This window comes from Meriones unguiculatus, chromosome 4 (assembly GCF_030254825.1).
Source record: "Meriones unguiculatus strain TT.TT164.6M chromosome 4, Bangor_MerUng_6.1, whole genome shotgun sequence".
Classification (NCBI taxonomy): Eukaryota; Metazoa; Chordata; class Mammalia; order Rodentia; family Muridae; genus Meriones; species Meriones unguiculatus.
The window spans coordinates 49106360-49129620 of record NC_083352.1 but is presented as its reverse complement, the minus strand read 5'-3'; the positions used below and the strand labels follow the sequence as shown (position 1 = coordinate 49129620).

Below are 23261 nucleotides of genomic sequence, written 5' to 3'. Positions count from 1 at the left end.
TAATATGATCCACATTAGACTTTGAGTGTGAGTTCCAGCACTGTTGTGTACTGGTGTCATGAGCTGGGGCATGGCACTGAACTCTTCTGCCTTGTTGTCCTCATTTTCATATTTTAGACTATGGATACAGCATTTAAAAACGGCACCCAATTGCCTTTGTCTGGATGTTCAATGGCCTCTAGAGGTTAATGTATTAAGGACCTAATTGTGAGGGTGGTGCTACAGAGAGGTAGTGTACCTGGTAGGAAGATCTCTAAGGGGCACTTCTGTCACTGTGGACATGCCTGTGAAGGAGCCTGGAGGACCTTGATAGTTATGGATTGTGATGGTTAGTGATTTGCATGCCTCCACAATTCACTGGGCTTATAAGAGGCTCCAAGACCCTGTCTGATGAACTTGACCTATAGCTTCCAAAACTCAGTTCTGGCCTTTTTCCTTTAAGCCCTTTATTTTTTTCTCTTCAAGTGAATTATTTCAGATATTTGATTATGGTGAAAGAAAGCTGACTAACACACGAATAAACAGTTAATATCCAATGAGATGTGTATTTAAATATAACTGGAAAACGACAGTAGTATTAACTTGTATCTCTCCCTATTACTGCTCTTTGAGGCAATTAAGCTCCGTTATACAGTAGATAATCTTTATCATAGAGTTCTGAATTGGGTCAGCCTTTTCAGGTTTCCTGAGGAGTATTCAATGCCTCCACTGACACAAGGATAAGGAAACCTCTCTGTATTTCTGCAATTTTCCCATGGTTTCCAAGCTTCACTGACTGAATTAGCTTTGTAGAGAATATGCATAGAACATTTTCTTCGTTCTTTTTCTCTTTTCCTTTCTCTCTCTTATACTGGGAATTGAGCTTAGCACTTTACGCATACTAAGAATATACTTTACTATTTACCTATACTCCTCAGGCTCCCCTTAACTTATTTTCATAAAGATTCACTTTTATTTATGTGTGTAGTGTGTGTTGTGTGTATGTGTGTGTGTGTGTGTGTGTGTGTGTGTTTGTGTGTGAGAGACAAAAAGAAGCAGGGAGGGAGAGAAAGAGGAAAAGGAGAGGAAAAAGGAGATGGAGAAGAGGAGGAAGGGGAGGAGGAGAAGAAGGAAAGAGGGAGAATCGTTGGGAGAGGGACAGGGAGCAAGACAGGGAGAAGAAGCACATGTATGTTTTCTAGTGACTACAGAGGCTAAAGCAGGGCATCAGATTCTCGGGAGGTGGAGTTATATGACTGTACAGTGCCTAATGTGGCTGCTTGGAATTCTGGTTCTCTGCAAGAGCAGCAAGAACTCTCAGCTGCTGAGTCAATTCCCACTTCTTTCATTTAAAAATAACACTTGGGACAGGGTCTTGCTCATTTATACAGGCTATTCTTAAACTTGTTGTTCAAACCAGGCAGGACTTGACCTTGTAATCTTCATGCCACAGACTTTGAGTAGCCAAGATTATAGCCTGTACCATGACAACAAGTACAGAATTATCAATTGATCATAACCTCAGGCTTCATACATTTGCAGTTTTAAGAAAATAGGAAATACCCGTTTAGTTCACTAACCATTTACAAAATTTTCTTACAATTCAATCTCAATAAATACTGTAAAATCAGCTTTGCCAACTTGTCTTCAGTGTTTAGGCCAACATAAAACTAAGATTTGTATCTTTCTAAAGCATGCAACACCTTTATCTATGGCTCCTGTGTATCTTTAGAATTTATGCATTGCCACTTATAAGTAGATGTCATAGAAAGCAATTAATCCGATTATTCTTAACACTTAATAGAATTAGGTTTTAATCGTGTTAGGCATATCATTTTGATTTTAAGCAACCCAACAAATGAGATGTCAGTCTCATTTTAGATTTCTAAAGAAGGTTATTTATAAATATACAAGTGGTAGTTTTATGGTGGATCAAGGGTCACCTAATGATGACTCCAAGAGGAATTAGGAAAATGCTGAGACTCAGGGACTGCCTGAATCATAGACACTTTCAAATACTACTGCTGACCATTCCTGACTCCCACATACTTAGTAGAGGCAGAATGGGCAGCAGAGTGGTGTGTGTGTGTTTGTGTGTGTGTGTGTGTGTGTGTGTGTGTGTGTGTGTGTATTCTTATCTTGACTTAACTACACTGAGACCAAGCAGGTAATTTAAGGTCTTCCTATTTTTATTACATGAATAGTTTAACTTGCCGTCAACAGTGATCAGGTTTATTAAATGTTATGAGTTCACTTGCACTCTTCTAGAAGCCTTGATGGATTTTTTTTCCCTAGAATGTTTGTTGTTTGTTTGAAGATGGGGCATTGCTGCTGGCTAAACTGGCCTCCAGCTCTCAGTCCTCCTGATTTCCTGCTTCAGCTTTCCCAAGTTCTGCTGTCACAGGTGTGGGACTACACATCCAGCCCTTCCAGAGTTTTAAAAGTATAGTGACTTGACTAAGTCGCTCCAAACATTTGCTATTACTGAAGAATACAGTGTTTAGCTGGTCTTAAACCATTTTTCTCTGGTTGAAAAACACTTTTGGGTTGCTTGTGTAGACTCAGTTCTCTAGTCTCCAACTGTTCACTGAAACCATTTCTCTTACATTTAAAATTAGAAAATATTTTCCAAAATTTCAAGTGGCTAGATGAACCACTAGGTCAAATGCTGTCCTGGCACATGAGCACAAAGAGCTCTGCCAAAGCTTGGGTGGGGTGGGGGTGGGGTCGGAAAAGTGGTAATGTGTCCTCTGTGTGCCTGTTTTCTTCCCACTGGGCAAAAAGGAGTCTGCTTTTTGCAGAACAGCTCCAGAAGCTCCAGAATAAAGGTGCAGACCCGTCAGGTAGACTTTCCAAATTGTTGCATATAGAACAGGAACAATTATCTTGCTCTTGATAATATCCAGGTGCCATCTAAACTTATTATATCTTGAAAGTAGGGTGTGTTTGAATACACTTGTTTAAACAGCTTAGCATCCACCAACTAGTATAGATGCTTGTTTTATAATTACACACTCCTACTAAATTCACAAGGGAGTAGAGATAGCTTAAATATCACACTAGTACTTCTTTGTCAAAAGTTATTTCACATGTGTTACTGTTTGCAAGTGTTAAGATAATCTTTACAAAATAGAAACTGGAAGCACACACACACACACACACACACACACTAAATACCATGGTAAAAACTTTGAAAAGAAGTAACATATATTTTAAAAACTTTCTTTACTCTGTAGAAAATCTAAAGAATAACTAAAAATAATTTAAAAAATCAGATTCAATTTGATGTAGTCTTGATGATTCCTATTCTTGACAGATTTACTTTTGTGGTTCAAATTATGAACTAGAAAAATTCCTGTTGAAATAAGAATTGTCCTTACCTGCTAAAGAAGACATGTTGATGATGACACCACCTTCACCTCCATTTTGCTTACTCATGTAATCCAAAGCAAGGTAGGTTCCACTGATAACAGAAACCTGATTCAGGAGCATAAGCAGAAAATGTGATACAGCTTTATCATACTCTTATTATATGCCCACATACCAAAGACATTGATAACTCAGGCACATAGGAAGATCTGCAAGTATAATCAATGAGAGATTGGCATGTGTTAAAGTTTTAATTGATCATGATTTGCTTTTCGCCTGCCTAATGTTAGTGTAACTTATCATAGTTTCATAATTTTGCTTATCTTAGTTGCCTAAAATGAGATTTTTATCACAGAGGCTTACTTTACCAGTCTTTTCTACTTTGATTCAATTCCCACCACTCTGTAATAACTCTATTTATTTTTTCTTCTTTTCTACATACTGAAGACAATTTTTTTTTTCTCAGAATGTCTTTTTCATACTCAAGCAGTCTATATTCACTTGCCCTGTATAATTGTCAAGGTTCTTGCATTACAGAAGAGTAGATGAAGCTGATTATAGCTTTCATTCTGTTTTGCTCTTTGAATCTAATTTAAGCTTTATTTTTATTGGTATAAATCAGTAATGGCAATTTCTCTTAAATATATGATGTATTTTGAATATCTTCATCCTCATCCTTTCCCCTTTATCTTCTCTCCTCTTCTGCTAATCTTCCTCTCCTAACACCCTCATGTGTTCATGTCATATATATGTATGTATATACACATGTATGTATGTGCATACAATACTCTCCCATATATATTTGCAGTTTTACAGATAATCTAGGATTCCCAAATGAGAGAAAACATGTGATGTTCTTTCTAAGCCTGGAGTATTTTTCTCAAAGGACATAAATTTCTTATTTTGGATTGAATCCATTGCATTTATATGTTACATTTTCTTTATTCATTCATCTGTCGATGGGCACCTAGGAAGGTTAACTGGCTATTTTGAATAATGCTGCAATAAACAAGTAGTAGCAGATAATCTTGTGTTATGCTGACTTAGAGCACTTTGGCTATACAGCTAGAAGTAGGAATAGGCCATGTGCTAGCTCTACTTTTAGGGTAGTTCTGTTTTGAGGAATCTACATAATGATTTCCATCCTGACTAAATGAATGCACTTTTATTTTATTTTATTTGTTTTTGAGATTATAAGTAAACTACAAAATTTCTCCCTTCTCTTTTCTTCATATACCTCTACGTACTCTATATGTCCTCCCGATTCTCCTTCAAGTGCATGGATGTGGCTTATATTCTGCTAGTTTATATATATATATATATATATATATATATATATATATATATATAAACAAAACAATATATATATGTATATATACACAAACATTGTTTTGTTTTTTCAGGACTACCTGCCTAGGCATAAACTATCCCATGGTAGGCTGAACCTGTCTACATCAATTAACGAGAAAGTCACCCACGGATATGTCCACAGGCTGCTTTGCTCTAGGCAGTTCCTCAGTTGAGGCTCTCCTCTCAAAGGACTCTAGGCTGAGTTGAATGTTACAGCTAACCAGGATGTGTGCTTCTAAAACTTGATGTACATTTTAAAGCATTTGACCTGTACAATACAGTAATTAAATACTAGCAATAGTGTTTTTTTTAAATCACAGTCTCTTATTCATTGTTACTGCACATATATTGCTTTATTGAAAACAGATTTTTCCTTACATAATATATCCTGATTACTGTTTCCCCTTCCTCTGTTTCTCCAAGTTCCTCACCACCTCCTTTTCTATCCAGATCCACCTCTTTCTGTCTTTCATTAGAAAACAGGCTTCTAACAGAATACAGTATAATATGTAATATAGCAATATCATCTAAAACAACTAATATTGAAATAGGACAAAACAAACAGAAGGAAAAAAGCTCAAGAAAAGGCACAAAAAATGGATATAGACTCAGAGAGCCACTCATTCAGACCCTCAGGAATCCCATAAAAACCACTTCATTGTTTAAGAATTATTTGTTCACTTCATTAGCCATTTATTGATTATGCTTTCTGTTTTACTTTGTGATTGTTTTTTTTTTTTCCTCTTGAGTTTTATATTCTGGTTACTAATTTTCTATTTCAACAATGGTTTGCAACCTTCCTAAGGCTGCAACCCTTCAATGCAGTTCCTCATGTTGTCATAACTATCAGCCATAAAATGCTTTTTGTTGCCATTTCACAACCGGAATTTTTTATATTCCTGATATCTGATATGTGGCTCTTGTGAAAGGATCGTTTGATACTCAGAGAGGTTGTGACCAACATGTTGAGAAACACCGCCGCGTTCGATTAATGATTAGGAAAGAGTTTCTTCCCCATTCAGTAGGCTCTCTCTTCACTTGGGTGTTTGTTTTGCTATGAAGATTTTGACTATTACCTATCCTGTCTGTCGGTCATTACTATTATTTCCTAAGGATTTGAGTCCTTTTCAAATAGCTCTTGTGTATCTTAAAGTATTTACTCAGTGTTTTATTCTAACAGTTCCAGAGTTTTAGTTCTTTATAAGGTTTCAGGTACATTTTGAGTTTGTTTTTGTACAGCCTGAGAGACAGAGATCTAACCTCATTCTTCTACAGGTCTATATACCTAATTTTCTGAGCACTGCTTGTTGAAGAGGCTGTTTTCTCCAGTGTACGTTTTTAGCCTCCCTGTAAAACTTCATAGTTTCAGCTAAGAGGGTAAAAATGTGAGTTTTCCCCTTTCTTCTCTTCCCTTCTCTTCTGTTCTCCTGCTCTATATGTGTTCTGTGTTAGTGTCATTCTGTGTTAGGTTTTTGTTTTGTTTGTTATCATAACTCCATACAGTAACTTGAAATCAGGTATTATGATACCTCAAGAATCATTCTGTTTTCTCAGGATTGGGTTGCCTATCCAGGGTCTTTTGTGCTTTTAACACTATGACCCAGGTTGGCCTAGCACTCACTATGTAGGCCAAGCTAATCCTGAACTCAAGGCAATTTTCCTGCCTCATCTTCCTTTGTACTGGGATGTAGGCATATGTATTTTACATCTGTATGCATCTCTCCATGCATTCTCACACCAGAGAATGTGACCTCCCTAAAATTATTGTCGACACTGACTGATACAATTCAGTAAGAGAAATTCTATTATCATTTACAGTGCTATGTTTGTGAACCAGTATTGACCCAGTTCTGGTTATGTGAGAACTGAAGTGGGACAGATGGAGGTGGGGGTTAAGAACATGCATGATCTGGTGAAAATTTTTGGTTATTGTGCTTAAGAAGGATTGAAGAAATGGCTACCCTGTCTTCACATTTCTTGGCAAATGTTAAGTCAATGTAAATCACAGTGATGCTATTAGCACCATGAAGATGAAACCAGCATAAAAGATGGCAGGTGGATGAGGTGAAAGAAACTAGCGATGACAGTATTGATCTGTGTCAGATAATCCTGAGCCCTTCTGTTTGGGGAAAACCATATGACTCTTTTCTAGTTCTAGTTTGAGTGGAGATTTACTCCAAGTTGGACATAGTCTTTAAACATACCGACTACTTAATGTTATTCAACGCTACTGTTGGCTTCATTCTGATAGTCAGCTCACCTCCTTCTGTGGAAACTCTACTTTTTTTCTAACTTACTTTTCTCCCTTTCAGCTCAAAGTTTTACAAAATAAAAATTTACTTTTGAAAACTTAATTCTTGCTTTATTTACACTTTACAGTAGTGCATGGAACATGGTCAATAGGCCATGAGTCTGAAACTGAGAGTAGTTATAAGTGTTTGCCTTGTTTTGCTTTAAAAAGTCCTTTCTTAGCAAGTGCTCCTGGTAGTATTTTTAGAACAACAACAAATAACCTGAACATTTTATTCATTTTAAGACATTTCTAGTTAAGCTGGAGAATTAATAATTTATTATCGCTTCCCTTTAAAGGAAACAAACAAACAAACAAACAAAAAAACCCTAATGGATTATATAAGAAGGAAACAAATATGTACATTGTTGGAATTACTGAAATCAGCTATGTTGTTAGTTTCTGCCCAATTCTTCAGCATACTTGAGCAGGGTTCCAGTTCACATGCATTGGTGCGTACTCTTCTTCTGATATTTACAACTTTGTAGGCATTCTACTTTTGTATTTTCAAAAATCTTCAAAATGTAGCAAGATAGGAAATGTACAAGAGTATATGCTTTAATTTTAGTTTGTTAAACGTATTTATTTTACTTATTTTGTAGGAATGTCTGTCTGTGCGTATGTACATTCACCATGTGGGTACCTGGTGCGTTTGATGGTCAGGGGAAGACATCAGATGCCTAGAGCTGAAGTTATATAGGGTTGTGAGCCGCTATGTGGTGCTGGGAACCAAACCCATATCCTCTGCAAGAGTAGCCAATGTTCTTAACTTTTGAGCCAACTTTCCAGTTCCCTAGTTTTAAAGTTTTAAAAAGCAAGATTCATTTTCATATTTTCTGTAGAGGAGGACAAGGGAAATTTTTTTCTCAACTATCTAAGTTTCAGAACTAAATAACTTTTTAAGTGAAAATGTTGATGGAAGAAATATCAATTAATACCTAATATTTGGGTTGTATATAAATGGTATTTTCACTTCTTTATTGTAATGATATTTTCCTTGTTCCAGATTTCATACACACACACATGCACCACAGACAAATATGACAAAATGTAGAAAAATAATAGAATGAAATATTTCTTGTTATTATTTCTTAGTTTTGAGCAATGCTTATATATCTTATTACTAGACCATTGAATCAAGCATCTAGATAAAATTATATAACATTTCTAGATGAAATAATATAAATTGGGCCTGTAGCCTTATTTAAGATGCATTATGAATACAGTTAAAATTCTGTTTTTGACTCCAAATTCTTTAACTTCAAATAGAGAAAAGAGAAATTCTTTCTGAATGGGAAAAATTCTTTAGCTATCGACAAAATGATCAAAATTACACAGTCATTCAACAATTTTGTTGTGAAGAGATAACTTTTGCACATAATAGTAAAACTGTAATTATAAATTATTTCAAGTGTTAGAATTTTTTTTGCTAGTTTTAGTATTCTATAACTTACACCTACACTTTTCAATTCCCTTGAACTGGAAATAGTTCTCTAGTAACAAAGATAAATAGGCAGGTGGTAATATCCTAATTGTTTGTTTCTCTTCTTAGTATCACATATTTCTACAACACACATATGTGGCACACATACATACACCCTCAGAAAGACATATACTCATATTTTTTCTCACTACTGAAATTCCCAATCTATCATGTCTCCACTTCCCTTATCTCATTTCCCTCTACTCTTGAGTTACTTCACAGTTTATGGTTCTTACACTAAGCTGTAATGAAAATATTCTGAAAATATGAAGCTTTGCTTTTAGGTTCCTTGTATTTTCTCCAGACCAGTTCCCAAAGAATATTCCTCTGAAATCCCTTTCATTGTTTAATTTTTCATGTCTAAGGTTGTTGTTTTTTTTTGTCTTTCCTTGTCTTTCCTTGCTCGTTATTCTTCCACTTTGTTAGATACTCATGATTTTCCAAGTAGAGTTCAACTACTAGTTTCATTGTTTTAGAGTATCAGTGACAGCAAATAGTTACTTATTACATTTGTCATTCATATCCTTTGGAGTCAACAAAAGGAAACATGTTAAAACAATGTTTCTTTATGCCAACCTAAAGAGAGAGGAGGAATAATTAGCACCTTAATGAGAAAAGGTAGTTTTTTTTTCCCTTCCAGAATTCCTACACCAAGCACAGTTCCTAGGAGCCACCTTGAGGTTCTTTTGGGTCTGCCCATGTTTCTGAGCCCTTACTTGGGACCCCTTTTCTCTCTCCCAGTTTTCTGTCTTGGGTGCTGGCTAGAGTTTAGTATTCTTTGTCTGTTACTTTGGGATTTTTCACTCTTTCTTTAATGTTACTCTACCCACAATTTTTATTTGCTGTTTGCCGTATGGCTGACCTCCATGTGGGCTTTACTCAAACAATATGGCTTTTCTCTTTTTTTGTAAGCTCTCATTGATGAATCCATAATAAACTTCTCTCCAAAGTTTAATTTTTTTTTTTTTTAGCTTCACAAGGTCTACTTATTTTCTCAATTCATTTCCTTGTTAGAGGCACACTAAGGCAGAGGAATCACTTCATATGAATATGTATTTGTGCACCATCTCTCTTCATATGACGTGGATCCTTCTGCCTTAGCATGCCTCTAATAAGGAAATGGTTTGTTGAATGTCTATGCAGTAACACAGGGATGTATTCGTCATGTAAATTATAATCTATTTAAGCCTAATGGACCTTAGAGACAGGGAGTTTAACTTCAGTCACAAACTGTGAAATTCAAGATCGGAGATATAAAGCAAGAGTTCATGAGTTAAACTTTAGTTTTGACTAATCCAGCATTAAACTTTAATTTTGACTAAGCCAAATGTGCACAATTTTTCCCCCCAGGGGATTGAAAAAAAAAAAAAAAAACCCAATTGCATTTCTAGAAAGAAAATCATCAACAGCTTTCTATTTTGTTTTTTATTTGAATATATTAAAGGATTCAATGTATGTTAATTAGACATCTAAATTAAATCATATTTCACCTGCACAGAGATGAACTATTTATGTTTATTAATGCTTCATAACAATTAAAAACAAGTCATGAAACTTACAAGCAAATGGTGGGATCTAGAAAAGATCATCCTGAGTGAGGTATCCCAGAAGCAGAAAGACACACATGGTATATACTCACTTATAAGTGGATATTAGACATATAATATAGGGTAAACATACTAAAATCTGTACACCTAAAGAAGCTAAGCAAGAAGGAGGACCCTAGGGAAGTTGCTCAATCCTCATTCAGAAAGGCAAACCGTATAGACATCAGAAGCAAGGGAAAACAGGGAACAGGACAGGAGCCTACCACAGAGGGCCTCTGAAAGACTTTCCCCTGCAGGGTATCAGAGCAGATGTTGAGACTCATAGCCAAACTTTGGGCAGAGTGCAGGGAATCTTGAAGGACACTGAAAGACCAGGAGGTGACAGGAGCTCCATGAGAAGAGCAACAGAACCAAAAAAAATCTGGGCACAGGGATCTCTTCTGAGACTGATACTCCAACCAAGGAACATTCATGGAGATAACCTAGCACCCCTGCACAGATGTAGCCCAGGGCAGCTCAGTTTCCCAGTGGCCTCCCTAATAAGGAGAACAGGGACTGTCTCTGACATGAACTCAATGGAGGGCTCTTTGAACCCCCCACCCTGAGGGGGTAACAGCCTTGCCAGGCCACAGCAGAAGACAATGCAGCCAGTCCTGATAAGACCTGATAAGATAGTTTCAGATGGAAGGGAAAGAAGACCTTCTCTATCAGTGGACTGGGGGAGGGGCATGGGAGGAGAAGAGGGAGGGAGGGCAGGATTGGGAGGAGATGAGAAAGGGGACTACACCTGGGCTACAAAGTGAATAAATTGTAATAAATAAAAATAAACAAACAAACAAAAGAAAAAAACATTAATGTGAAAACTAAAAGAAAGTTCATTAGTGCAGGCTCTTTGGAAAAACTCACAAACTTAATTTAAAAATGTTAAAATAATCACATTATAGAATTGATCTATGAATATTCAAAGCCAAGCCTACCAGTGATCTATTTCCAGAATCTTTTGTGATTTTGCCAACACTCGTTCTATCTAGAACGTTCCTATTGCACTCTGAAGGGTTAAAATTGACACGTCTAAATGACACTATAAAAGAAGAAGCTCAAAAATGGCTTGTGGAATGGTAGACCTGAAGACGCTTGGCTACATTTCTTGTGTAGGAAGACTGATGAGATCAGCAGGGTGAAGAGTAAGAAAGGAGTAATCATGGTAAGTAATGGTAGTGTAAGGACCTGTGATGGTGTGGCCAATCACCAAAGATTGTACTAAAACACAGAGATGCATCAACACTGCCACAAATTAATTCTTAAAATATTCTTTGTACTTCTATTCTTTAAGAACAGAAAAAAAAATTTTTTCTGCCTTCAAAGAGCTTAATCTTTCTCCACGTAAATTATTCATCTAAAACCTCTTCTAATGGAATTATGCACTGTAGAGTTCTATGAGAATGGAGGAAATATGATGTACGGGATTTCTCCGGAGGACACATTGGGGATGGTGGTACAGACGAATGGTATGATGTCTGTTTGGTATACATAAGTCCTGAGCTCAGTCCTAAGTCGGGTGAGAACAAGAAGGAGGAAGAGTAACGAAAGATATGTGGTGAAGTTCTCTAGCTCAGAGTTTATTCTCTGACACGAGAGCTGAGGGGGGAAGCATTCAGAAGGGAGAAACTGCCCAAGATCAAGGCAAAAAAAAAAAAATGCATCCAGTATTAAGTTTAAAAGAAAAGGATGTAAACCACAAATAAATATTTGCAGTACACTGGCAGTGATAATCAAGTTGGAGAAATAGGGGTTGGTCCAGGAAGTTTGTATTTCTCATATGTGCAGGTAGAAAGGGAGGTAACATATTTTTAAATTCTGTATGAGTTAAGCTCATGGTGATAATACCTGAAGTCAAGATGAAAGCTTATGCTAACAGGCCACATGAACAATTCAGGCTGGCTGAATTTCCATGTGGAAGGTAAGTTGTATAGGAAGGGGTTATAACTGAATTCCCCAGACACTCTAGAGTTTATGTACAGCTTAAAATATGCTTTTCATTAAACAACTTGCTTTAAAAGAAATATGTCTTTGGGCTGATGAATCATCCAAAAACTTCCACATTATGACAATGGCTTCACTGTTTCATATTCTCTACATTAACACTTGTATTGTGGATTCTTTATGACCGCTGTTTTCTCAGATAAACAGCACAATAACTATTCACTGAAAATAGGATGTCTATTCTCAAGTGACATTTATTGATAATAATGTTCATAGTATTTCTGGTGAAACTATTAAGAACATCAGCAATGATGTCGGCAAAAACCCAGTTGTATGCAGTTTGTGTTTCTTATAAGGAATGTAGGCAAAAATAAAGACCTCTGTTTAAGTGCAATTGGAAAGTGGGACATAATTATAGGGACATACTCTTAATATCTTCCAACTTTCAAGTTGATGTATATTCAAAGTTTTGGTTTTATCAAGTAGCAAGTGAAGTATGCTTTTAAATGAGTTCCTAACAGCATAAAAATTTACAGTTATCCAATTAATTTATAAAAGAAATAGAAAAGTAGTAAAAATAAAAGCTTTAAAGTATATATTATAAATGTAAGTGGCTTAAATATACAAATATTAAAAGAAAGATTGTTCCTAGGTATGGTTAAAAACCTACTCTCTCACAGTATAATTTCAGAAGAAGGCCTATTTACCTTGAAAGGTTATTTACATTTTCAAAAGGGTGGAAAAGGAGACCTAGGTAAATACGAATCAAAAGAAGGTGACATGGTACTAATTTCAAATCTGGGACTATAAGCTTAATCATACATCCTCTAGGCAGCAAATAGAGATTAAACTTGGAAAACCAAGTACCAAAAATTAGGATGAAACATAAGCTCTGAATATCATTGCTGTAATCCTTGAGTTCAAACTGAAGTACTGAGGGAGGTGAACAAACTGGCATTTGTTGTTTGATGCATGAATGCTTTTTGTTTAGATGATAGAAATGTATAAAACATGAAGCCAAAGTGTAATTGACACAAACCTGAACACAACCATAAGTGTATAACATTTAAGACACAAATATTAAATTACCATTTAAAAACAAACAAACAAACCCAAAAGTGTATTGAATGTGAATATAACAAAATAAAGCAATATATTGCAAGAGATTAAGTATAATTACTGGTCATAAAATATGTCATTTATTTTAATATGTTTTTAGCCTAGAGCAGATGGAAATTATATGGGTATCTTAAATGTATAAAAGGACTTAGGCCTCTACTCAAACACAAACACACACACATATACACAAAGAAATTGTGTATTTACATGTATAATATTATAATTACAATCATAAAACAAGTTTGAAGAAAATTTGACAAGTAAATTTGACAGTTATTTTTAAATATAATGAATTTAGAACTCTGGATGTAGTTTCTAAAAAGAAATTCATGAAGCTGTTTATAATATAAAATATCACCTTTTAGTCTTTATTACAGAATTTGGTAGTCTGTCAGACTTTTGGAGCTCTTTGTACCCATATCCAAACGAGGCTTACACATTGATCTCTTTCATGAGGGAATACAATTCTTATTTCATCTACCAACTTCCAGGTAAGTAATCCTGAAAACTCCAACTTATGCCAAAAAAGTTATTGACTAAAATTGTATGTTTCGGTCATTGAGACAACCACAATGAAAGCTATAACCAGACCTTAATTTTGATGACTTGTTTATTTTGCTTTCTTTCTTATGAGTATTTGCCTGCTTCATGTATGGGAACCATTCGCATGCCTGGCATGCTCAGACCCCAGAACAGAAGAGAGTTGGTGGGTGCTTGGAACTGGGGTTACATAGACATTTGTGACCTGTCCCTGGGTTCTAAGAATTGAACCTGTGTCCTCCATGAGAGCAGCACGTGCTCTGAACTGCTAAGTCATCTCCCCAGTCCCAAGCAGTTCCTGTGTTTAAGCTTATTATCCCCTACGAGTTCACTCATGCAGCGCTACTCTGTGTCCCCACACATGAAGTGGGTGTGTTGCACTTGATACCGGCTTCTTTGCAAATTTGTAAAAATAACTTGATCCAGAGCACGGTGGCCCCGTAGAAAATCCATCTGACATTTTGTTTTAGCTACACATGCCTTATGTTTTGTTTTTGCTCTTGTTTTCTTGAAATGCTGGAGAAAGGTTTGGGCTTTATTAAACCTCGGTTATGTTGAGGATATTCATAAATGTTATAATCAACCCAATTGTGATACATTAGATGAACTGAAAACTCAATTTTAAAATTTTACTTACTAATAATCTAATAATTTATTTCAGAGATAATTCATCTACACATCTTGTGGAAATCATACACACACACACACACACACACACACAATTACTGAATTTCAGGGCACATGTCTTACTAACTACAAAGTTGAATTGTCTCTTTAACCTTGTTTACTTATCTACTTCCAGAATTTAAGACTTGTTTTTTCAAATAAGTAAGTTGAGTCAGGGTTGAGCAATCTCAGCGTGTTAAGGACCAGACAGTAAATATTTTAAGCATTACAAGTCATAAGGTTTTTGTCACAACATTCAGGCTTGCCATTATTGCAAAAACAAGACATAGAAATACGTACCACCTCTGTGGTCTAGCAAGGCTGCTCCTCCCTCGAGGGGGTGGGGTAGGGAGGTCAAAGAGCCAGCCACTGAGTTCATGTCAGAGGTAGTCTCTGTTCCCCTTAGTAGGGAACCTACTTGGATATTGAGCTACCATGGGCTACATCTGAGCAGGGGTTCTAGGGGTATATCCAAACATGGTCCTTGGTTGGATATACAGTCTCATAAAAGAAGACCCCTGTGCTTAGATAGGTCCATGTGGAGCTCCTGTCCTCTCCAGGTCATACTAACTCCCCCGTCTTTCATATGATTCCCTGCATAGCCAGTCCTGGAGAAACCTGATAAGCTAGGGTCAGATGGAAGGGAGGAGACCTCCCCTATCTGTGGACTCGGAAAGGGGCAGGGAGGAGATGAGGGAGGGAGGGCAAAATTGGGAGGGAATGAGGGAGGGGGCTACAGCTGGATATACAGTTTATAAACTGTAACTAATATTTAAAAAATAAAAAAGAAAAAGAAAATAAATAAGACATATTTAAAAAGAAATATGTAACAATGACTTCAGGGTTGTATTCTAATAAAACGTTAAAAATATTTATAGATACTGAAATTCCACTTTCACTTATTTATGTATTTCATGTCATTAATTCTTTAACCATTTATAATATAAAACTAATTTTTAGCTTGTAAGCCATACAAAAAACAATGGCAGGACATTTTGGTCTATAGGTTGAGAATGCAATGAACTGTGTTTTTTCTTATCCCTCTCTAATATTTTAAGACAGACTTTCATAACTACCAATATCAAATATCATCATATTCATGAAAGGGCTACTTTCTAGCTTTCTGTAACATTTACTTTTTTTTATTTTTTTATTTTTATTTTATTTTTTTTATCAGTTACATTTTATTAACTCTGTATCCCAGCCGTGTCCTGATCCCTCATTCCCTCCCAGTCCCTCCCTCCCTCCCTCATCTCCACCGTGCCCCTTTCCAAGTCCACTGATAGGGGGGACCTCCTCCCCATTCATCTGATCCTGTTTTATCAGGTATCTTTAGGACTGGCTGCAAAGCCCTCCTCTGTGGCCTAACAGGACTGCTCCTCCCTTCGGGGGTGGGGAGACCAAAGAGCCAGTCATTGAGTTCCTGTTAGAAATAGTCCCTGTTCCCCTCACTTTGGGAAACCAATTGGTTACTGAGCTACCACAGGCTACATCTGAGTGGAGGTTCTAGGTTATGTCCATACATGGTCCTTGGTTGAATGTCAGTCTCAGAAAAGACCCTGTGCCCAGATATATTTGGTCCTTGTGGAGCTCCTATCCTTTCCCCATCAGACTAACTCCCCTTCTTTCTTATGATTCCCTGTACTCTGCCAAAGGTTTGGTCATGAGTCTTTGCTTTGAAAACACTGCTAGTTAGAGTCTTTCAGATGCGCTCAGTAGACTCCTGTCATACGTTCAATGCACATCCCATCTGTCTTTCTAAACGAGGATTGATCATCTTACCCCATGTCCGCTCAATTGATTATCTTTTTTAGGTGTATAGATTTCATTATGTTTATCATATCTTATAGGTCTATATAAGTGAGTATATCCCATGTTTGTCTTTCTCCTTCTGGGATATTTCACTCAGAATGATCTTTTCTAGATCCCACCATTTGCCTGCAAATTTCATGATTTCCTCCTTTTTGATTGCTGAGTAGTATTCCATTGTATAAAAATACCACAATTTCTGTACCCATTCCACCGTTGATGGACATCTGGGTTGTTTCCAGATTCTGGCTATTACAAATAGAGCTGCTATAAACATGGTTGAGCAAGTGTCCTTTTTGTGTACTTGAACAAACTTTGGGTATATACCTAGCAGTGGTATAGCTGGGTCTGGAGGAAGCACTATTCCTATTTGTCTTAGAAAGCGCCAGATAGCTTTCCAGAGTGGTTGTGCCAGTTTACATTCCCACCAGCAGTGGAGGAGGGTTCCCCTTTCTCCACAACCTCTCCAGCATGTGTTATCGCTTGAGTTTTTCATCTTGGCCATTCTGATGGGTGTAAGGTGATATCTCAGGGTCGTTTTGATTTGCATTTCTCTGATGGCTAATGAGGATGAGCATTTCTTTAAGTGTTTTTCTGCCATTCGATATTCCTCTGTCGAGAATTATCTGTTTAGCTCTGTTCCCCATTTTTTAATTGGATTACTTGGATTGCTGCTTTTCAGCTTCTTTAGTTCTTTGTATATACTGGATATTAGTCCTCTGTCAGATAAAGGGTTAGTGAAGATTCTTTCCCAATCTGTAGGCAGTCGTTTTGTTTTGATGACAGTATTGATATTATACATGAGCGACCCCAAAAATTCAACCAGAGAACTCCTTCAGCTGATAAACACCTTCAGCAAAGTGGCAGGATACAAAATCAACTAAAAAAAAATCAGAAGCCCTCCTATATACCAAAGACAAAAAGGCTGAGGAAGAAATTAGGGAAACAACACCCTTCACAATAGCCACTAATAACATAAAGTACCTTGGTGTGACTCTAACCAAGCAAGTGAAAGACCTGTTTGAGAAAAACTTCAAGTCTCTGAAGAAAGAAATCGAAGAAGATATCAGAAGATGGAAAGATCTCCCATGTTCATGGATTGGTAGGATTAACATTGTGAAAATGGCCATACTGCCAAAAGCAATCTACAGATTCAATGCAATTCCCATCAAAATACCAACTCAATTCTTTACAGACCTTGAAAAAAAGATTCTCAGCTTCATATGGAGAAACAAAAAACCCAGAATCTCCAAAACGATCCTGTACAACAACAGATCATCTGGAGGTATCTCCATTCCTGATCTCAAGCTGTACTACAGGGCAACAGTAATAAAAACTGCATGGTATTGGCATAGAAACAGAAAGGAGGATCAATGGAACCGCATAGAAGACCCAGAAATAAATCCACACACCTATGAATACTCGATATTTGACAAAGAAGCCAAATCCATTCAATGGAAAAAAGACAGCATCTTCAACAAATGGTGCTGGTCCAACTGGATGTCTACATGCAGAAAAATGAAAATAGATCCATATTTATCACCCTGCACAAAACTAAAGTCAAAGTGGATCAAGGACCTCAACATAAAACCAGATACCCTAAATCAATTGGAAAAAAAAGTGGGGAACAGCCTAGAACTCATTGGCACAGGAGACAACTTCCTGAACAGAACACCAACAGCACAGGCTCTAAGAGCAACAATCAATAAATGGGACCTCATGAAACTGGAAAGTTTCTGTAAAACATTTACTTTTTTTATACTGAAGGCCATTATTGTTGTTCTATGGATGCAATAATAATCTTTCATGTATAAAGAATACATAATACCAAATAGTTTTAAACAATAAATAAGCCTAATATAGCTTACCAAATTAATTTGCAGAGTCTGTTCCCAGTTTTTCTCATTGTTCACTCCTGCATTATTGACCAAAATATCCAATCTTCCAAAATGGTCTACGACTTTTCTAAAAGTATCTAATAAAAAAAAGAGACAGGTATTTTTGACTTTCCAGGTAAGCATTTAAGTCATTTTCTGTTAAGAGGAAAAAAAATATTGGTTTTACGTTATTATTTTATTCTATTTTCTTGTTGTACTAGCGGTTGAATTTTGGACCTTACTCATTCCAGGCGAGTGCTCTAACACTGAGCTCTATCCTCTTTTTACTTTTATGTTGACTCTAGGACTCACTAGATTGTCCTCAATGGGGATCCTCATGCTTCAGCTTCCATAGCTGAAATCAGAGGCTTGCACCAACAGGTTTGCGTGGACTTTTGCATCTAATTTGACCACATTGTAAGAATTATGCTCATGGTTTGGTTCTCAGTGGTCTGTAGACCGGTTTTATCACCTGAAGTTACCTAAGTGATAGAAAACAATATAGCCATTGCATGCCTAGTAAATCAGGAACTCACTTCAACATATCCTTAGATGACTTGAATTCACATTAAAGTTCTATAATAAGCTTATGGCATAAATACTAGAGAAGTGACCATTCCAAAGTAAGATGTCTCTTGAGGTCAGTTTGGGCAGCTAGTATCTTTCTCTTCTTAAGAAGTTATTGAAACTTTTTGGTGTAGACTGTACATTCTTTGTGTTTGTTCATAGCAAGGGTCAAAATCCAGGGCCTTACACATTATAGAAAAGTGCTCTACACAGGAGCTATGCCCTTAGCCCTTCAAATTTACCCCTTTAATAAGCCATATTGTATATACAAAGTATTAAACAAACTGAAGTATTCATGTGTTTAAATCCATTATAATCATATTTCAGGAATTTTTGAATAAGTAAAAGCTAATAATTAAAAGTCCTAATAAATAAAAGCTCACTTTTTAGTCAGTTGATTTCATCATGCTCATGTTGCCTTCATGCTTAGTACTTCATTTTTCTCTCACTGTCATTATGGCTTTGTTCATTAAAACTGTGTTCAACTGGGAAAGAATCTCACTCATTGCAGTGTCTAACCATATTAAAAATCTTGTAAACTCTCTATAGCCCTTTCAATGTTGGCTTTATGACCTTAGCAAATTTGTACTCCTTAACGCAGCCTTTCATATAGTTCTATAGATTTAACAGGTTCCGTGGTCACATTCATTGTACTTCTATTGCTTTAGACTGTAGACAATTGTGTTTATTCTTTCATGTGGCAGAAATATATTCTCAGGCCTGAAAGTGAAAACATGCATTCCTTTAAATAGACAGATCAGCCCAAATTTTATCTTGACAAATAAATTCATAGAGATAGTAACAACTATCAAATATGTTTAGGGTGGACAATTACCATGCAAGCTGGTTGTTAAGCGCATCATCAAAGGTTTTTTGTTGTTGTTGTTGTTTTTGAATAATTATTATTTTACATTCACTGGGCCAAGTTGGAAAACAACAACACAAGTTTATATATATACATATATATATACATATATTATATATATATAATCTACATATATAACTTTTTAAATTTTTGGTAGAATTTTAAAACAATTTAAGTCTTAAATTGGTTCCAGAAAAGGTCCAGGAATGTTAATCTGTTTTCCACCCCTTCTGACCTAGGTTTCATGTTCATTCCTGTACAGGGACAGGCTCACTTAAGTTACTAAATACATATGTCTGATTTTCCTTTAATTTTCTTCCCTTTTGTTTGCCACTGCTTAGATTTTTATGAAGTGTCCTATGCTTTCTGCTTTCTCCATCTCACTGAGATCTCAGGTCAAGTGACTTATGTTTAGCTTCTTCTGACACTTAAGGGCTATGATACTCTTTAAAACTCATTGGAACTTTGTGCTGTTTTGTGTCTCCAAGGACAGTTTTAGCTCTGCATTTTTATTAATTCAGTGTATTTAAACATTTTTAGAAGTTGTGCGCAACATTAAGTTCTGAAGTTGTGAGACTCCCTTTCAGCCTCTCCTTTTATGTCTGTAGGCCTCTAAAGAACATGTGAGCTTCTTATGATTGACAGGCCTTCTGGAACATTTATTATGTGTCTCATTTTCCTTCACAGTTACTTGTGCCTATGGAATATGTTCACAGCCATGGAACTCATTTTAGATACTGGCAAAATAACTTATATTAAATGTCATGTGTGAAGCCATATCAATTATGGTTCCTATTCCAGGAGCATGAATGCTGGGACTTGATATGACTGTCTCTGAACCTAATATGCCACCAATAAAACTCTCTTCTGTGACTCTCATCTCTCATTCAGGCCAGAATTATCTTGAGTTCATGGTCACTGTGACATTCTGAGTGAGAATTTGTGTCAAGAATAAACACAGAAACCACAAACATCTTCAAATAATTAACTAATGTAAACAAAACAGTCTGGTTATCCAGCCCTCAGGTGGCTGAAGTAGGATAACTTGTAAGTTTCAGATGAGGCAGTATTAGGTTGGAAGAGCTTGTATTAAAAAAATCAGCAAAGCAATATATATATTAATAAATATATTAATATATATTATGTATTTATATATGTATATACATTGATGACATTTGAAATTAAAGAAAGGCTACACTAGACTGGGTTAAATGGGGTACCTGACAAAGCTGAGAGACTTACATGACAGGGACACTGGTGACAGGCCTTCCCATCTCAGCAGAAGTAGAGAGTGACCCCAAGCTCCAAGCCTTTGAGGGTCTTGGGCTACTCTGACTCTTCATATGCCTTTCCACAGTACACTCCCTTTGTGGTCACACACCTCCCAGTCAAAACCTGCAGGCTGACTGAACAATTGAGACTCTACTCCCTTAAGTCTTCTGGGACTTAGATGGTATCCGCGTGGATAGGCTCAGATCTGTACCCAGGATGAGGATTTAGAATATGGTCAGGGATGAGTGCACTCATCAAAGCACAGACTCTAAGCTGTTAGTTTGGACTTTTTTTTTTTTAGACACTGTTCCACAGTTTAGCCTAAGTTTTCTGGAATTTATATGTTGCCCATAGTGAACTCCAACTATGAGCAATCCTTTTGCCTCTACCTGCTGTGTTACATGATGTGAGCTTCTACTTTTGACTGAGTTTTAAATGACCCCTGTAGAATATAATCCCCAAAGTCCTTTTCAAAATTTATATTAAAATGTACTTAATTAAAAAAAACCCCTCTCCTCTGACACAGGAAGTTCCATTATGACTGTTCTTAAAGATCTGATCTACTCATTTATGCTATCTCTCTTGTCAGCCTGTTAGCACATTCAGATTTCAAAGACAATCTCTTTATTTCACTTACACTTACCTTTAGATTCACTGTCTTCTAACAGATCAGTCCATATTTTATTCATAGGCTGCTCTAAGATTTGAGAAACCTAGGAGCTTAGCATTCCTTTAACAGATACTCTAGAGTGAAACTGGTGGAAGTTTTTTGGCTTCTGGATTTAAAATGTGCCTACCAATTTACTTTGTTTCTTTGCATAACACCTTGTGAAACACCATTATTTTTACAGTTTCCCCCTGGGAAACTATCTTTATGGAAATCCTTTGAGCCCTCTATACAGCCAGTGTGTATTGCTGACGCCAATATTCTTCCTGGTTTTTCACAAGTAGTTGTGTCTATTTTAAGAGATCGCAGAAAAACAGGAAAACATTGGGGAAAGGCGATAGAGCCTTTTCTTCTTCTTTCATTCTAACATCACAAAGTTATTATTTTAAGTGCCATCTTAGAGGGGAAAACCCAGGGAAAATATGTGGCTGAAAGCATTTGGCTTGCTTGTGACCGTGATCCGTGAACTTGTGCTCTAAAGCATTTAAGAGAAAGGCGTGCCTCATGTCATTGTCATTGGCTCTCAGAGCTGCTTGCCACAGTTCCTCAGCCTGTCCCCTCGGTGAGTAATTACTGTAGCAGCACTGTCTACGAACAGACTCTTGATTACATTATGTGCTGCCAAGTGACTAAAATAAAAGGATTTCTTAGGCAGCTCTGCCTTCCCTTAGTTTTTATGGCCTTTCGGTTGGCAGAAGGAAACGTAACAGTCCGAACATTGCAGCTAGAAAGTCACAGCTTCCCCCCCGTGAGAGAGATGCTGGCTCCGAGCGTTGTGTGCTCTTACCTGGCAGTCAGGTTGCTGCTTGCTCAGAGCGTGTTCCCGAGAGTCTATGGATCGAGTCTTACCTCTCAGTTGTTCCTGGTCTGCCACATCACACTGGAGGAACAGAGTCTTCTGAGGTTCGAACTGTTCATCCAGGGCAGCTTTGCACTTCACACTTGCCTCAAGGTTCCAATCCACCAACGCCACCTACAAACAAGGGAGAGGGAGCAGGTCTGTGCGCGGTTCCCGCCACCAAGCCTCAGAAGCACAAGCAGTGAATAAACAAGCCGCTGCCGTCTTAGATCTCAGAATGTGCTAGTCCAAGTTCGGGTTCTCTGCCAGCGGCGTTGGAGGTCAGCTCGCGAGCCTGGGGCTCGGCACCCCGGGAGCTCCCGCGTGTGGGTGGACGGAGAAGTACTTACCTTGGCGCCGCGGAGCAGCAGCGCCTCGACGATAGCTTTGCCTATACCCTGCGCCGCGCCGGTCACCAGGGCCACTTTGCCGTTCACGTGCATGGCGGGTGGCAGCTCTGCGGGTGGTGGGCGAGCTCCGCGTCTCGCCGCCGCTGCAGCTTTTATGGGCCCCTGCTCGCGCGTGCAGCGGGCCTGGGAGCTCCTGCCAGTGGGCGGGGATGAAACTGTCAAGCCAGCGCCTAGGAAATCGTCATCCCGTCGTCGTGTCACCTGCCCCTGAGCACCAGGGTCAGAGCGAGGTGATCTTTTGCCTTCTAGGCTTTCAGCTGTTGCAGATTCCCTAGCAGGATTTGCTCTCAAGCCTCTTGGCTGCGCGGAGTTGCTGAACTAGCAGAGGGAAGGCAGAAACGAAGGAAGCAAAACTTTCTAATAAAGTTTCTTCAACTACTCGAACGCTAATCCTATGGGAGAGCAGAGGAGAGGCTGAGGAACTTAGATTTCTCCTCCCACCGTCAACAAATATTAAACTTTAAGAAAGCAAAGGAACGAAGGAAAACAAAATTTTGGTTTTTTTCTCTCTCAATTTGTGTTTCTTTCTCTCTCTCCTTACTCTCTCTCTGTCTCTGTCTCTCTCTGTCTCTGTCTCTCTCTCTCTGTGTGTGTGTGTGTGTGTGTATTAAAGTTTTTGCATGACCTTTC

At 37.5% G+C, this 23261-nt stretch overlaps 1 protein-coding gene across 1 annotated transcript in view; it reads right to left on the bottom strand.

The window, feature by feature from the left end:
* Nucleotides 1–22949, bottom strand: part of Hpgd (15-hydroxyprostaglandin dehydrogenase) — a 35733-nt gene extending 12784 nt beyond the window's left edge. The window contains exons 1-4 of the mRNA XM_021653785.2: nt 22572–22949; nt 22233–22356; nt 18004–18110; nt 3360–3456 (exon numbers count right to left, since the gene is read on the bottom strand). Of these exons, the coding sequence (XP_021509460.1) occupies nt 3360–3456; nt 18004–18110; nt 22233–22356; nt 22572–22664 (421 nt within the window). The 5' untranslated portion in view covers nt 22665–22949. The remainder of the gene's footprint in view (nt 1–3359; nt 3457–18003; nt 18111–22232; nt 22357–22571) is intronic.
* Nucleotides 22950–23261: the final 312 nt, after the last annotated feature.